This window comes from Cyrtonyx montezumae, unplaced genomic scaffold, assembly GCF_038088225.1.
Source record: "Cyrtonyx montezumae isolate F1298 unplaced genomic scaffold, pur_monq_1.0 scaffold_25, whole genome shotgun sequence".
Classification (NCBI taxonomy): Eukaryota; Metazoa; Chordata; class Aves; order Galliformes; family Odontophoridae; genus Cyrtonyx; species Cyrtonyx montezumae.
Genome location: NW_027071992.1, coordinates 14,057,014 through 14,073,438, shown reverse-complemented (window position 1 = coordinate 14,073,438; position 16,425 = coordinate 14,057,014). Strand labels below are relative to the sequence as shown.

Below are 16,425 nucleotides of genomic sequence, written 5' to 3'. Positions count from 1 at the left end.
ATATGGAGCCCTTCTCGTGTTGAATTTCTTTACTGTTGCTGTTAAGTATTAAAGAATCATCTGTTCATCTTCCAAGATTAAATGGCTTGACAGTTGTGATATTTGCACTGTATGTTTACATGCATGTGACATACTGTGCTTCAATTGTGTTTAAACATGCATTTTATTTTCTGAAAGTCTGTAGTAAGAAATGTGTATTTTTTCTTTTTATTTTCCAAGAAAAAAAATAGCATTGTAAAACAGGGAATTTACAAGAATTATTTACAAGAGCATACCTCTAATTTTTTTTATATTAACTTCCTGTTTATCTGCTAATAAAGTCAGAAGCCACACTGAGAGCCTATTTATGCCAATCAATAGTGAAAACTATGCAAATTCTGTGAGACTCTTTAACAGACCTCATCCCCCCAATCTAAGTTTTTTTCTTTTTTTTTTTCAAGAGTATTTATAAGGACTGCTTAACATTTGCTAACTTTGTATATTATCCTCAGTTGGAACATAGTTGTCTTACAGACCCTGTCTGATGAACAGAAGTCCTTGGAATTTAGAAAACACAATACTTCTGATTTAAAATGTTTTATTAAGAGGTAGCTGCTCTTGGAACCACAGAGGATGCTCATCAACACAGAATGTCTGCACCCACACCAACTGTACCTGGGAAATACACTCAGGCTCCAACAGCACACGTCAGGCATATCTATAGCCCACAGGTTGCATGCAGCCCAGGACAGGCAGTAATGCATCCCAGAACTTTTAGCATAAAACTTTTAACATAATTATGTGATTTTTAGCAATATTTTCCAGGAATTGATGTGCATAGCTTGGACACAGACTGCGCTGATGACAGCAGAACACTGCAGAGAGGAGTGCACAGTGCAGTGCTAACTCCACATCTCACGACTACCACGAACACTCAGTCAAATCGAAATTGCATGCTACTTGTGCTTGTGCACTTGGTGGGTAAAATGCAGTGATTGCCAGTTATATTGTTTCAGCCTACCTATACATGTGTGTACCTGTGAATACATGTCATTTCCTATGAAAGGGACTTGTAAGTTTTAGTATCTAATTATTAATTGAACATGTGTATTATACCTACATTTCTTCACTTTTCCTCAGAACTTGTAAATTTGTCTAATTGTGTATTTAGCCGCCACTTTATTTCCATGTGAAAGGAACACAAGCTAGATATTCTATGACAAAATCTGAAACGCAAATAAAAGTAAAATACAAGAAGAAAAAGTATATATTTCAAAATTAGACAATTTCAAAACTTTCTCATGTAAGCTTGGCTTCATAGTTGCAAAAGGGATAGCAAATATAAACTTGCTAAAGAATAACCCATCAATAAAACTCCTGAATGCAGATTAATACAGTATCATCTACTAATGGCAATTGGAACATATGGTGTGCAGCATAGGAATTCTTAACTATAGTTCTTGGTAAGTGTAAGACTAATGTAACATCTGTGGTGTCCTCATCTTGGCACAAACAAATACATACAACCAGAGGTTCCACTCTAAGAAAAAAATTGTGTCTCTTTACCAGGCTTTGTTAAGACTTCTCTTACCAGAGGGAAGTATCCCTTACTTCAGCATCAGCCCTTATTCATATCATCACTTTTTGTTAGTATGTGCATTTGAGAGCAAGTGTTTTCAAGGATGAAGTGTGGGAAGAGTAAAATTTCATGATGAGCACCGTTAAGAGCTTGCTGAGAAAGGCAGCCACTGCCACTGAAGCACACTGGTGCGTCAGTCTCACAGAACGTCAAAGATCCCAAACCTCTTTTTGTTGACAATTGGTACTATTTTGGCTTCTCACAGGAGCACTTAACTCCTCTCTTTCCCAAATCACTGCACAGCTGCCATCAGCAGGGGACTTCGCGTGCAGCACGCTCTGGGGTGAACCTGCAAGGAAGGCCGTCGACCAGCTTTGCCGAGGGTGCTTACAGTCACATTTTATTTGGTTGATCTATCCCATCGTGTCGCCCTGCAGAAGTTAGTGGGGCTTTTTTTAACAGCTGCGTTTCCTCCTCGCTCCCCCTGGCCTTGGGGCGAGATCAAAGCGGGCAAGGAAGACGCGGGCAAGGAGAAATGGAGCGAGGAGGAGGCGGGCAAGGAGGAAGCAGCGCGTTCCGGGGCTGCGGTCTCAGCATGCAAAGCAGCGGCCGTGCCCCCGCTGCGCTTCCTCCCCTACCCCCGAGCTCGAGGAACTGAGAGCGGATGCTCATACACCTGAAAGTCCCGCTCAGGGCATTAGGAGCCATTATGTGCTCTCCGCCTCTGGCGGCTCCAACGAACAGCGCTCCCCATCCCGCACCCATAACCGCTAGCGCGAGGGAAGCGGGAACGAGCAACAAAGGGACGCGCGCCCTTTAAGCACTCTTCCCTGTCACGTGTCACTGCGCGGGGGCGGGGGCTCCGCGGTGCGTCACTTCCGCTCCTCTCGTGGTGGAACGGGGCAGCGTGTGGATCAGGACGTGAGTCTTGGGGTCCCCTCCTGGCGTCCCTGCCATTTTTTTCTGCCCTCACTCCTGGGGCCGGCTGCCAGGGTTCGGCGGCTCCCGGCCGGCGTCGGGGGGGGCGGGGAGAGCCGTGCCGTGCGGCCTTCCCGCTTTCCTCGAGTGCCCGCCGTGCCCTGCAGGGGGGATGCCCCGCTGTGTGGTGGGCCTGGGGCGGGGAGGAGCTGCTGCCATGTTGGGGGGCAAAGAGGATTTGAGGGAGGGAGAAAATGGCGTCAGGGAAGCGCCCGGCTCTTGTTTCCCCCGCGCCGGGATCAGACCGTGCCCGCAGACGACCCCAGACCCCATTCTTTCTTTCTTTCTTTTTGTTCTGCATTTCCTGCCTCCCGTCGCCGCTGAACCGCGGCCCCTCGCTGCAGCCTTGGGGGCAGGACGAGGGGCCGCGTTGTTGGCCCTGCGCGGACCCTCGACCCTCTTTCTCGGGGGGCAGCGGGAGCTGTGGAAAGGAGGAGAGGAAGATGGCGGCTGGGATCTGCCTGCGGCTGTTCCCGGCCTGTTTTTCTCCACTCCCCCGCCTCATATTCGCGTGGCCCGTCTCACTCCGCCCTCGCTCTCCCCGCTGCTTCGGCGTCTCCCCAGCAGATCGTTCCGCTCCCCCTTTCTCCGGTTTCCTTCCCCGCCTTCCTCCATATCGCCGTTCACGCATCCGAAGGCAGACTTAAGGGCTTGTGGCCCCCTGGTCCTATCTGATCAGCCTTGTTCTGCGCCCCACGTTCGTGTCCTTGCTTTGTTTGTCCCCTTCTAGGTCCCCTCCACGTCTGTCCTGCAGCATGCGCTGTGCTTCCCCGTACCCTGTTTCATTTTCAGTGCTGCAGTTTCCAGCATTGTACCCTGAGCTGTGACGACAGAACTTGCCCCACTTATCAGCTGTGTCGAGCCACTGGCATTATTTAGACTCGCACTTTGTGATTTTACCACCAGTTTAAAAGAGATGCTTTTCCTTTGCTGATACATGCCTTCCTTAACTTACCTTTGTGTTCTCAGTCATGTTTGTTGTAAGGAAAGAACAAATGAGCTATTTATTTCTCACGAAGAGTTTCTAGTAGCAGGCAATTTGTTCTGCTGCTATATTCCAACCACATGTTTGCATAGTGGAGAGATGCAGAAGTACATCTGGCAGCATACATTCAAGGAAAGTTGAACGTCCACTTGTCTGGCGAATGAATAGACTCTAGTGACTGATCTGTTGAAGCTGCAAGTAGAAATAATCACAATACTGTAATTCATTGTAAATAAGGTGTTTTTCAGATTTTGTATTACTGATGGAGCAGCTTAGCTTCTTTTAAGATGGCTATACAGATTTTGCTTGCAAATTCAACTAGACAAAATGCCTGTTTAGGAGTATAGGTAGTAGTGCTGTGGCCTTTGTAGATTAAATTAATGAACGCAACATTGAGAATTCAAGCTGTGGATAGTTGTGTAATGTATTGTATTTTTTTCCATTGTGGTTTCTATCATAATGGAACTGATGGAAAACTGTCCCTTCCTAAACTGGAAACTAAAAGGCTACATTGAAAGCAGTTGCAGCTAAAGAAGGAACAGTATAAGAAGGAATTGTGTATGAGATTACATTCTTAATGTGCATTAAAGCTTGTTTGAAGAGACAGGGAAGTCCTTGGTAGAGTGAACGGTATCAAGATTGCTTTCTAGATGTAATGTGATTTATTTCTTGTACATTATTCTCATATTACCTTTCTCATCCTAGAATGCCTAAGTCAAAGGAACTTGTGTCTTCAAGCTCATCTGCGAGTGACTCAGATAGTGAAGTTGACAAAAAGGTGAAAACTATGTGTAGTTCATTATGATGGTATTAACTGTTACGTACCAAAATATAGGTCATTCCATATCATGTATCAGACACTTGGTAAATTTATTATTAGGATTTGTGTAGAAAAGATATTTTCTGCTTTGCAGTGAACTTTTTTCTTACATTGTATTTTGATTTATTTAGGTTTTTCCACATGATATTTCTAGTCTTAGTCTTCCTCGAATTCTTTCTTGCATTTTGTCCAAAGATAGAGATAAGACATAGCTGCCCCTCGTGGCAAGAATTTGGATTAATTTTAAGACTACCTCAACCTTCCTCTGCTTTTATTTTGTATGGATAACTTGCTAGTCCAAAGTCAAAACCTCCACCTGCCCTGTCATCCCTATGCTAACTTGCTTATCTTGTTTACACTTTTTGTTTCAGATTCTGACTTTTTTACCTGTTTACTCTGTCCACGACTTTCTCACTTAAATGCTCAGCCAAGCTGAATGTCTTTCACTTGATTAGTTTTAATGTATTGTCTATTTCTAAATGTGTAAATTGTGTGTTCCCAGTTATTTCTAGTAATTATTTAATTTTTAAGTTTCTGTTAGTATACCAGTCATGAACAAAGCCAGAATTACAGTAGAGAATTAATGCTAGGTGATAATACAGACTTCAGGTCTTATGGTCAGTACTTGAAAAAATATTGTCTGCTCTACTGCTCTACATCCAAATGTTACTTGGTTGCCCTAAACAAATTAGATATTCTGTCAAATCTTAACAGAGAACATGCTCAGGTATGTATTCCTTAAAAGTTACACTTGAACAATCTACTTTGATGGGTTTTTCTCTCACAGCTGTCTAAATTTGCTGCAACTGTTTCTCTTTAAAAGAAATTATCCACAGTGTGAGAATTATTATTGATATCTCTGTATCACATTTTGAAGTGGAGGATGAGAAGGAGATGGGCTACAAGAGCATGATTACTGTAATGATTACTGTAAAAGTGTTGGTAAAAACAGTAACTTTGCAGTATCTGCAAATTATATGATACATGAGTGATACCATCTGAATGTTCTAAAAATGTGTTTGATTTATCCTGCTGTGGACAGAGATTAAAAAAAAAAAAAAGGAAAAGATGTTCCCCATGACAGAGGTGAATTCCAGATCCTTTCTTCATTATTTCATCTCTTTTGTCTTTTTTTCAGAAGTGTTGTTAGCTCTCTTGCATTTTTGTTGCTTTCACTGGAAAAGAATGTGAAACTTGCATCAGATTTTAATTTTTTTTTAATTAAAACTATTGGCTGGACAACATTGCTGTGCGAAAAAGAGTTGGCTTTTAAAAATAATAAATAAAAATAATACGATTTTTTTAAAGCTAAGTATCCTTCACTAAGAGCAGAAATTAGTCACACTTGGAGATTTTAATTTTGAAATTGTGTGGTACTGGAGTTCTGCCATCACAAAAGGAAAGTAATAGTGTGTGTTGTGTAGTAGTAGTTTGTGGTCTTTAATGTAAGCTTTTCTGTAACTGATAAGAATGAGTTGTGGTTCATGCATTTGTTTTATTCTTGCTCCAAGGCAAAGCGGAAAAAGCAAGCAGCTCCAGAAAAGCCTGTAAAGAAACAAAAGACGGGTGAAAGTTCAAAAGGTGCCGCTTCTTCTAAGCAAAGCAGCAATAGAGATGAGAATATGTTTCAGGTAAAACCTAATGACTGTTTTTAAGGTAGCCTGCTAATCGCACTCAGTATAAATTTCAAGTTGATATGAATGTCTTGGTCATGCAGTGCCTGAAGGGGTCCTTTGAAGGGGATTACAGTGAAAGATGTGATGCAGGTGAGGTAGTCAGAAGAACAACAGTCAGTTTTTAGTAAAATAAAAGAAACTGAGTTGTTGACCCAGGCCTCTTGTAATTTGCCCGTGGTAACTCTCTAGGTAGTCATTTTGTCTGGAAATACAGCACTCGTCATAAATAAACTGCAAATATTTAACCAGGACAATCTCTCTGCATGAATGCTTCTTTTAATCAGAACTTTTGAAAGAAATGTTATTGGAAAGCAAAATATGGTCTCTTAATTCCTGTTTAACTAGGTCAAGGGCAACTTGGCTTTTGTTCTATGAGGCAGTGCCTTGAAGTAAGTTTTGCTTGCTTCTTTGTTTTGTGATACAGGTTTTTCTCACTAAACATCCAGAAAGATTCAAATTCTGACATTATTCTTGTTTTAGATGAATTGAATGTTGATTTTTCCATAGCATAATGTATTTGTAAGCTTAGAGTGGGAGACTAACTTTTAGTGTTAGCTAGATCAGTAGCAGTGTGTACTGCAAGCTGTGCAAGAATATATGTAGCTTGTAATTAGTTAATATCTGTGACTAGCTGGATTGAAAAAGGTAGGGAATAGAGAAACTCAGAGTCTGACTCTTAAGCTTATGAAAGTGTCGGGGCTGGGGCGGATGTTTAATGGAATGATCTCACATCTGGGTAAGGCAAATGGCTTTGGGGAATTGCTGCGCAAAGCAACATAGCAAAAAAAATTATTTTCCAGACAGAAGACCTGTGTACTGCTTATGTAATACAGGTCAGTTACTACTAATTGTCAGTCCTTACTTTCCTTGTGTATAGTTGGAGGGAGGGCTTCAGCTGAATATGTGTTAATGTCTGGACTCTACCATCAGTGTTCTCTGGTATCTGCCTACTTTTTAGTTACTCAACAGAAATGTTTTTTAGGTTGCTTATTCTGTTTTGAAGGCATTGCACTGCTACATAAACTTATGTACCTTAAATGAGATGGGTCTGTTTTGGTGTAGAAATAGCATTGAGAGTAACACCCAACTTGAACTGATAGAAATCAGAATATAAAGCATCCATAGGTTATTCAAGAGTTTGGAATGTCCATTGACGTTTTGTGTGGGAGTAAGCAACAAATGATGTGAAACATAGTGACTTAAGGTACTAAATGTTCAGGCTGTATTCTGGAAGAATTGCAGCTTCCTTTTTATGTAAAGCTCATTGTGACTGCTATATTCAGAACATACATAATTTTTGGCAAGATGTATGTTTTAAGATGTTAACTTAAAAGGAATGTTAGTATAACATTATCCTTGAAACTCATTAAAAGTAGAATTATAAATAGTAAGAAATTGTTTCAGTATGGGCCCATGTGTATTTTATGTATTTATGTGTCTTGGCCCTTTTAGACTTTATAGGTAGATTTGTATACTGTTGATAAAGGGATTTGGGCACAACTGAGATGCAGAAATTTATCTCACTCCATGTGTGATGTTATTAACAGAGATCCTAAGGAGGGGCATTTTTCACGTGGGACGTTTTAGTGTTCTTACATTAGGTTCCTGTCTGTGGCTTCAAGCTCATTTAAGCTCTGCATCACATGCTATGGGTACTCTGACAAATCCTGCCTTCTGCTCATGCCTAATTTGGGTAAGGTTTGTTAATGCTACCTGGTTACACTATTAGTAACTGTCCAGAATGGAGCCAAGACATTTCACAAAATTTATTACTTCATTTTGTTGGAAAAGACACCCCCACCCCCCTCCTTTCTGAGGGTTAAGTTGTATATGCTTTCTGATTTGTCAGAAATAAGTTCATTGGTTTCACAGTAAGATGTCTTTGCCTATCATAAGATCCTAAAAATAGAATAATACATGTTTGCAATGATCTGGAAAGGTGTTTGATTGCGAGATAATGTTGTGTGAGTATCAGTTTCAGAATTACTGTTCTAAACCAATTTGGTGTGTTGAAGAGCTCAGCTGTTTACAGGACGCTGCATTCTAGGAGTTTATATTACCTTACTGTGCTCCTTGTGCTATAGAAGGAAGGCTGCTTTTTTGCAGTTTCTACTTTCAATGTGTGTGTTTAAAGGAAAGTGGCAATTGGAAGGAAAATGTAGATAAAAGCTGAAACTCGTACAGGAAGTGAGTTGCATTGCTGTGAAAGGAACATAGAGACAGTTTAGTGCATTGTATTCTAAGAGATGAAAACCTGGAAGTAGTATTTTGATATACTTAATTCAGTCGGGTAGCATATCTAAAGAGCATAAATATTTTATGAAAAACATAGGAGCTTGTATATGAAAGTTCAATGGCATTAACTACCACGCTATAAATCATAAACTTCTGGAACACTACTGTGATAGTAGTGTTCTGATTACAGCGATAACAAAGTGCTTGAGCCCATCATTTTCGTGCCCAGCTTCATGAAAAAGCTGTTCAGAAATGACTTAATACCAGAATGATAGGTATTTAAACTTAAAACAGAAAAAAAATCAACTTAAATGGGTAAATTTGGTGACTTCTTTTTAGTTGCTAATAAGAGCTACTTCAGAAACTAGTGTTAAAACTTTTTTGCAACGACGCAGTGTTTTGCATAGAGTTCAGCCTAACAGTCTAAATTTAATGTGAGCATTCAGATGATATGTAGGCAGAAGCATTAAATGTAACTAAATTTCAGCATTTTCCTACTGAACTGTTTCCAGTTAATGTAGTCCTACTGGCTAAGTGATGTTAGCTTCGTACTTTTCTTCTCCCCTCACCTTGCTGTAGTTAATTAATATAGGTACTCTCATTTTTAATGTTCGGATAGTAAGACTTTCTACTGTATTTGCATTTCTAATCTGCTGTGCTTTTATCAGATTTTGTTTCTTAGAGCAAATCTGGAATGATTTGGTAATGCACTGATAATTAATTGATAGATGTTCTGGAGTACTGCTACTTTAAGTATTAACTTGAAATAGGTGAAGTATTACAGTGAAAAATCAGGAAATGTTTTTTATGTGGGCTATTTCTGATATTCTTTGCCAACAGTGCTGACAGATTTGGCCAATCCTACAGGCTATACCAAGTTAAGTCTGAAAGAACTGAGCTTGTCTGACATCATACCTTATTTTTATCTGCTGTATTTGTAGTGCTGTGGAAGTATTTAATAAATCAATTACAAAATAATATAAACTGAAATCTATCGCTCACTTAAAAGGATACTTTGAAGTAAGAAAAACATGCTTTAGGCTTACAGTACATAAAGATGCTTTAAAATTAATTTTTGAGTTAATTCAACATGGTCTGCTTAAGAGGAAAACTGTCCTTAACTGAAGCATACTTGTTTACATCTATTTTATGAAGTAACAGCATATGGCTTAAATATCTGTCGATGATTTTACTTGATTTGAGAATTCATGTTTCTGGTCAGACTGAAGTCTAGAACAATAAGTCTGAGCTTCTGTTAAATTATCGGTGCAGGATACATAAATTAAGGAAATGTAAAGAAGTAAAACATTAGTTTTATTAGAAAGGAATCAATCACAGAATCACCGAAGTTGGAAAAGACCTCCAAGATCATCCAGTCCAACTGTACATCTGCCACCAGGTGGACAGTTTTATTTCTCTGCTAAACCACCTCCTGGGGCAGCCTGTTCTAGTGCCTCACCACTCTTTTAGAGAAGAGTTTTTGGGCAACCTGAACCACTCATGGTGCAGCTTGAAGCCATTCCCTCTAGTCCTATTGCAAGTTGAACTTCATCCCATGGTTCTCATTCCAGGAATCCAGCCTGTCCAGATAAAATATTCTATTTTAAAATTATTCATTTAGGAATGAGTGAATATCTTTTTCTTCATGTACAACTGCTGCTAGCAAAGATGATAATGATAGAGACAAAAAAAAAAAAAAAAGATATCCAGAAAAACCCAACATACTTTTGTAAGAATGCAACTTTCTAAGAATATAGGTATTTTTACTTCAGGAGAGCCTGATTTGCTAAAAAAAAAGACACACAAAAAAAAAACCCACACAAAAACTAAAAAAACAAAAACCAACTATTGAATGCTCAACCTGTTTTAAGTCCTTCATCCATTTATACTGTCATTACCTATTAGCCTACTGACCACTTTGGATTAAGCTCTTGATCTGGTTCGTTCTCTGGTGTCTAAAATAAGCTGCAGTGGTTCAAGTCACATATCTTGTGTTTAATACTGTTTGGAAAAGTGAATACTGTAATACACAAAATACCTGAAATACCTTATGTGTGTTTTAACAGATTGGCAAAATGAGGTATGTCAGCGTTCGTGACTTTAAAGGGAAAGTTTTAATTGACATTAGAGAATATTGGATGGATCAAGAAGGTGAAATGAAACCTGGCAGAAAAGGTACTCTTCTGATTCATATTGTTTTGTGATAAAACATTGCTTGCAATTTACTGGAAATATTTGTATCAGAGTTTTATAATTTTTTACTGCATTAGATTTTAGGGGAATATTTTTAGAAAAAATAAATAAACATTAATTTTACCTGTAAAAAAAAAAAAAAAAAAGCAACAAAAGCAAAGGTGGCCTGAGTCCATTTTCCTAAATGGATCTCGCATGATCTGTGGGAATACATAATGACAGAACTTTAAGCGAATTTATTGTAGCAACCATACTTTTTTTTTTCCTATTGCTTAAATCAGTTTCTTAGCTTTGTTACAATAGGAATTTTATTTCTAAATTGACTTAAAAGGTTTAATTTTAGTTGGCAAAAGCTATTAAATTCTTTAAGACAATAACAGTTTTCAATTTTTATTGAATTTCAGATTAAAATAATAGAAACCTATAACATTTTCTGTATCTGTCTAATCATCAGCTCAGCATGTAAGCCTTAAATCTTCAGTTGCCACTGTCATACCTAATTTTTATGATATACTTTCAATGGACCGTTTTCAGAACTTTTGCCATCTGTGAGATAAGGATGGGTTGATGGTTGCAGTGGTAGTGCTTTTCTTTATGTTTTGTTGCTTCTTTAGAAATAAATCATTTTTAATATTGTACTAGTGAAAGAGGTAAGTGTGAAACGTTAGTGTTCTGAAGACTAAAGGCATTTGTGAAGTTTATTGTATTTTCTTGATGTGCCCAGGAGCAACACAGTGAACAGACAGTTTGAAAGCTTGTGAACTGTTTTCTACATATCTTAATTAACCTCAGTAGATTTGTGTAACAAATTGTACAGGGAAGTTATTGTTGAAAGTGTTACTACACCTTAGCAAAAATGATTATTCCAAGCTTGAAGAGCTAAATTGTGTCTTGAGCTAGGAGTGAAAATTTCATCAATCAAGAGCTTGAGTGAGAAACCATGATGATTCTTGATGGGCAGGCAAATTCACAAAGATTATGTGATTAGGTGAAAATGTTTTTAAGTGTGTCAAACAAGTCTGGATTTTATTAGAATAAAATTAATAATCAAGTATAGCAACTGAGCCTAATGTTCAAATGATACTCTTAAAGGCTGCTTATGTAGCTATCCTAAAAAGGATAAATTTAGTCTTGTAATAAAAATAGAAAAAGAAAATATGACCCTTAGAAATTAATGTCAGACTGTTTCAGGCATCAGGTTTGAAATTTACGCCTGCTTACACTCTTTATGAGACGTTGTTTGGGGCCCACTTGGTGGTATTTTGTACCCTAATAATGCCTTTCCAGAATGTTTCCCTTAAGGACTGTTGGGACAGCTGTTTAAAGCAGAGACGCATAGATAGTTTTTTGCTTAAAATAATTGTGGTTCTGTGATGAAACTCTGGTGGTAATGGGAAAGAAAGAAAAGGGAAAAAAAATTAAAAATAAAAGTTGATGTGTCCCAAAGATGGAATACATAGTTTCACCTGTTTTCAGGTCCTGCTCTATGTACAGGGAGAAAGCAATGAAGGAGGCCTGATCACTGAGGGGGGAGTGAGGGGGTAAATGTTAGGAGAGCCTGGCTGGAGGGAGAGGGAGGAAGGCCTCCGAGTCTCTACTTGCATAGAGTTGGCTTAGAAATTGTAGAAAAGAGTGAAGAGAATAATGCACAATGGAAAAGAGTTGTCTGTAGCTTGAACAAGTAAACGTTCAGAACTGAGGAGATGAGTTGATGGGTTGTGAGGGACTAATTGTTAATAGAATGTCATAAGCTTTTATAGTGAAATTAAACAGCAACAAAAAAGCAACTAAACAAGAACTCTTCTGTGTTGGTTTATGAGTGCCAGGGTGCAGAAAAGAGTATCTCCAAAATATTTATGGCATTCATTCTTTACAGTGCTTCCAGAAAAAAAGTAGAAAAATAAAAACCAACCAGAATCACATTACATCATAAATACATGAATATATCCACAGAGTTATTTGGCTTTTAGCAGCCAACAGAAATACTGTTAGTTTCCTACATCTCACCCAGGGCTTTTGTGCTGCAGAGGCAGAGCTCTTTTTTCACTTCCTGAGTTTATGAAACGTGTGAATGAATTTGTTGTACCTGTTTCCTTTGCAAGGTCAACTTGTCCAGAGATAGGCAAGCTCTAAACTGAAGTATTCCAAGTAAGCAGTTTAACCATGCATCTAAGTCTGTTACTAATGTTGATGTAGTTCAAACATTAATAGTTGTGACATAGCCTTTGTGTATGAAATCAGTCTTGATTGTAAGTATGCAAGATGCTGAACTGTGGTTTTCCTTTTTATACTAAGTATTTATTTTCAATGCATTTCAGGTATTTCTCTAAATCCAGAGCAGTGGAACCAGCTGAAGGAACAGATTTCTGATATTGATGATGCAGTAAGAAAACTGTAAAGACAGAGCCATACAGAAACCTTTATCACTTTAGTTGTTTTAAGCAGTCTTTTTACATTGGCTTTTGTTTTCTAAAATATTGTTTTCCAAGCTATTGTATATTTGGATTGCAAAACAATTTGTAAAATGAATAATTTTTTTATGTGCATTAAACATGTATTCTCAGTGAGGCTATTTGTGTATACTTTACTAAAAGGAAATGTGTTGCTTTCACCTCATGGTGTAAAATAAACAAGTCAAGTAATATGTAAAGCTGTTCGTGTTTGTTTGTGGCCTTTTGTTTAAAGGTATTTGCTGATAAGGCCACCAGCTAGTGTAGGCTTTTTTAATTTAGTTAATAGTTTCTGAGATTGTTTTCTAAGCAGATTTTAAAAATGTCTCCGTATAGTTTTTTTTGTTTCATATTCTCTGCTGTTGCCCTCAGCTTTCAGCTTTAAAACTAATACAAACAGTGAATACCTGATAAAACACATTTTTATAGATAATTTTAAGTACTGTATTTGCTAATTTACCCTATTTATTCAGATGTAAACAGTCCTGAGTATGTAGACTTTCTTGCATATTTGCATGAAGTGTTATGCTAAACAGTAACACTGGAACACTATCCACACATCATTTGTTCTATTTTTTGTATAGCTTGCTTGACTTAGGAAATAGACTTTATTCAAGGACCCTAGATCTTAGAATGTGATGCATAAACTTTTACAGTTATAGACTTATACCTCAGAGTAAGACAGTATTTAAAAAGCTTCAGACTTGGTTATTAGTTTAGGTACCTTTTTCAAACTTTGGATTAAATTTATTCTTGAGCACATACCGACTAGGTACTCTATAAACAAGATTTAATACGTCTTTGTAGGGCTTCTGTTTGTTAAGAGAGCATTGTGTAAACAACACTGCTTAAACTAGGCTGTAACGGAGGTTAAACAGTCACACAGGGTTAAAATATCTTCAGCCAAAGCATCCGGCTATCATGCCTTTGTCCTGTCCTCACTGCCTGACCAAATAGTTTAACTTGGCTTGCCTTGTGCAGCTTACCATGTGCACAACTTTTATCTTTTTTTATCAAAGGTATTTAGTGCTTACAATGGAGTCCTGGAGCATAGTGAATCCATGGCTCTAGAAAACCTCAATCATCCTCCAGTGTACTACTCTGATAAGAGAAGCTTCTATCCAGTGGAGGTTCTTTTAGACTAGATTTTGCCTCAAGTGAAGGAAATCTTGGTAGGTGTCATGTGGCTATGAAATGAATAAGGAAGAACACGATGTTCGTGTTGAATTTGGAGAGATAATGGGTGCTCCAGTAGAGGAATTAATATGGTAGGATTGAAGTTAGCTGACACCTACAGTGAAGGACCTTTCCATTAGAAGTGGAGTTCATTTTCTGACTTACTTCAGTTAACAGAAAGAAGATGATAAACCAACATCATGAGAATTGACATTTCAAGAATATGCAATGAATGTACAATTTTTTGTTTCAGCTGTGATTTTCCCATTTGATGGTAAACTTAAAAAGTATTTTTAAAATTTTATATAGGTAAACAAGATTTGCTACTTCATTCTGGGGTAACTTAATATTGTTTGTATTGAGGACATGCATGGACATCCTGTTCTGCTAAGTGCCATATGCAGACTGTTCTTGTGCTGCACAGTTTATAATTCAGCACACGTGGTATATGAAGGGTGAGAGAAGGTGACTTAATTTTATCAAGTATGTATTATTTAGTTAAAATATTATGTAAGATAATTAATTCTGCTTTTTAACTTACCTGAGATATGAATTTAAGTACTACAGTGAGGGTAAATAAAAAGTGAAGAGATGTCTTACAGTAGCTGCACCATTTCTGGGCACAACTTTCTTCAACTGCTAATGACATGTAGGAACATCTGGACCAAGTAAAACAAAAATGAAATACCTGTTACTATCAGTGGATGAAAAAAATTACTTTAGGTCTCTGAGAAGTTATGTTGGTTTTTTTTTCGGGTTTTTTTTTCAGTTGTTAATTTTTAAAAATTTACAGTATGTATTTGCAGTTTTTTTCCTTTAAAACTGAAGTTTTGTGACCAGATTGTATCTTTTTACCTCAGAACCTTCATATGTGGCTACCTTGTTGTGCATGATTATCGTAATGGAAGGAACATTGTCCTCGATTAGGTTACTGTGGTAGTCGTTGGGCAGCAATTTGTATATCAGGCTGTGAGGTGATTTTGTTCAGGAAGGTGGAGAATTAAATTCACTAATATGGAGAGAGTAAGTGAAAAAGTTTTAGTATTGTGATTAGTTCTCTTGTGGAAACTCATGGTAGAGATTTTCAGATAAATTACTCCTAGTTCTTACAGACAGCTCTTATACTGTCTATGTGGGGATATCTAACAGAGCTGCTTTATGCTTTTACTAGATAAAATTTGAGGCACTTTCATTTTACTTAGCTTGTTTGTTGAGAAAATAGCTTTCCAATCTGCTAGTTATATTTCTGCCTGTAATATGGATTGAAATGTATATTTTTACTTGAGCTGGTGTTAACATCTGCATCAATGTCCTACCAAAAAGGGTAGTTAAATCAAGCAGTCAGTTTCACAAATGACCTCAAAACTGAAAACGAATTGTGAGGGAATTCTTTCCACCTCAGGTGACTGATGGCTTGTTAGTTGACATATATTTTAAACATTCAGTGTTACTTTGAAATTAATAGATGGTTGTGATTTGTCATGTGTTGTCTTCAGTTGTACTACTTACTTGGGAAGAAAACTCAAATTTTTGGGTACAGATTATTTTCTTGGAGATGAAGTAGTACTTAGGGTACACGTAGAAGTATCAGTGGAAGAAAATTGTGCATGTATGGAAAGACTAATATGAAGTAAAAATAAACACTACTCCCTTTCGCGCTGAAGCTGCGAAAAGAAAGATACGTTTGTTATGTGATACTGATGCAGGGCATACTAGCAACATGTTTTATAAATTCAATTACAATCCATCAGAGGAGGGAAAATACATCAGTTAGACCAGCCAAGGTACCATGCGTTTGCTAAATCAAACTGTTATGTGTATGATGTTGCTCTTATGTAGAAATGTTCATATTGAAATTAAAGAAATGCAGCGTTAACTTTGATATTTCTGTTAAAGGAAATGCCCCAGCTACGTACTTCTGATGTGATCTGTTAGCAAAAAAAAAAATGGGTAACTGTAACTCTGGTAACTTAAATGTCATATTGTTAACCATGTAGAATGTTTAATGTTTTGTTCTGGCAGTCTCTACTGCAAAGAGACATCTGGAGATATGAGCCCTCCAATTGTAATTTTAATGTTCAAATAAAAAAGTTAAATGGCTTATGTGTAATAAGAACTTGAACACCTGGAAATAAATGAAGACTTCTGTTGAAATAGTGTTATTTTTAATAGAAATTTAGCTGCACTATTTCTTTCTTCTTCTCTTGTGAAAACTGCTGATTGTTTCTTGCAACTTTTGTAATTTGGGAATTTTTATACTTATCACTTTGTACTTGATCTGTGTTTGTGGGAGGGGGGTTTGTGTAGCCCAGAAGGATAGATAGAAGTTTTTTTCTTTTCGAATAGAAGAAGTA

At 37.6% G+C, this 16,425-nt stretch overlaps 1 protein-coding gene across 2 annotated transcripts; it reads left to right on the top strand.

Moving 5' to 3' along the window:
- The first annotated feature begins 2,440 nt into the window (after positions 1-2,440).
- Positions 2,441-15,790, top strand: SUB1 (SUB1 regulator of transcription). 2 transcript variants are annotated; one of them, XM_065740001.1, is made up of 5 exons: positions 2,441-2,479; positions 4,227-4,299; positions 5,853-5,972; positions 10,319-10,427; positions 12,764-15,790. In XM_065740001.1, the coding sequence occupies exons 2-5, from the start codon at positions 4,228-4,230 to the stop codon at positions 12,841-12,843; spliced, it is 381 nt and encodes a 126-aa protein (XP_065596073.1). In that variant the 5' UTR covers positions 2,441-2,479; position 4,227; the 3' UTR covers positions 12,844-15,790. The 2 variants fall into 2 exon arrangements, with proteins under 2 accessions (XP_065596073.1, XP_065596074.1); XM_065740002.1 differs by lacking the exons at positions 2,441-2,479; positions 12,764-15,790 and adding an exon at positions 11,922-12,754.
- Positions 15,791-16,425: the final 635 nt, after the last annotated feature.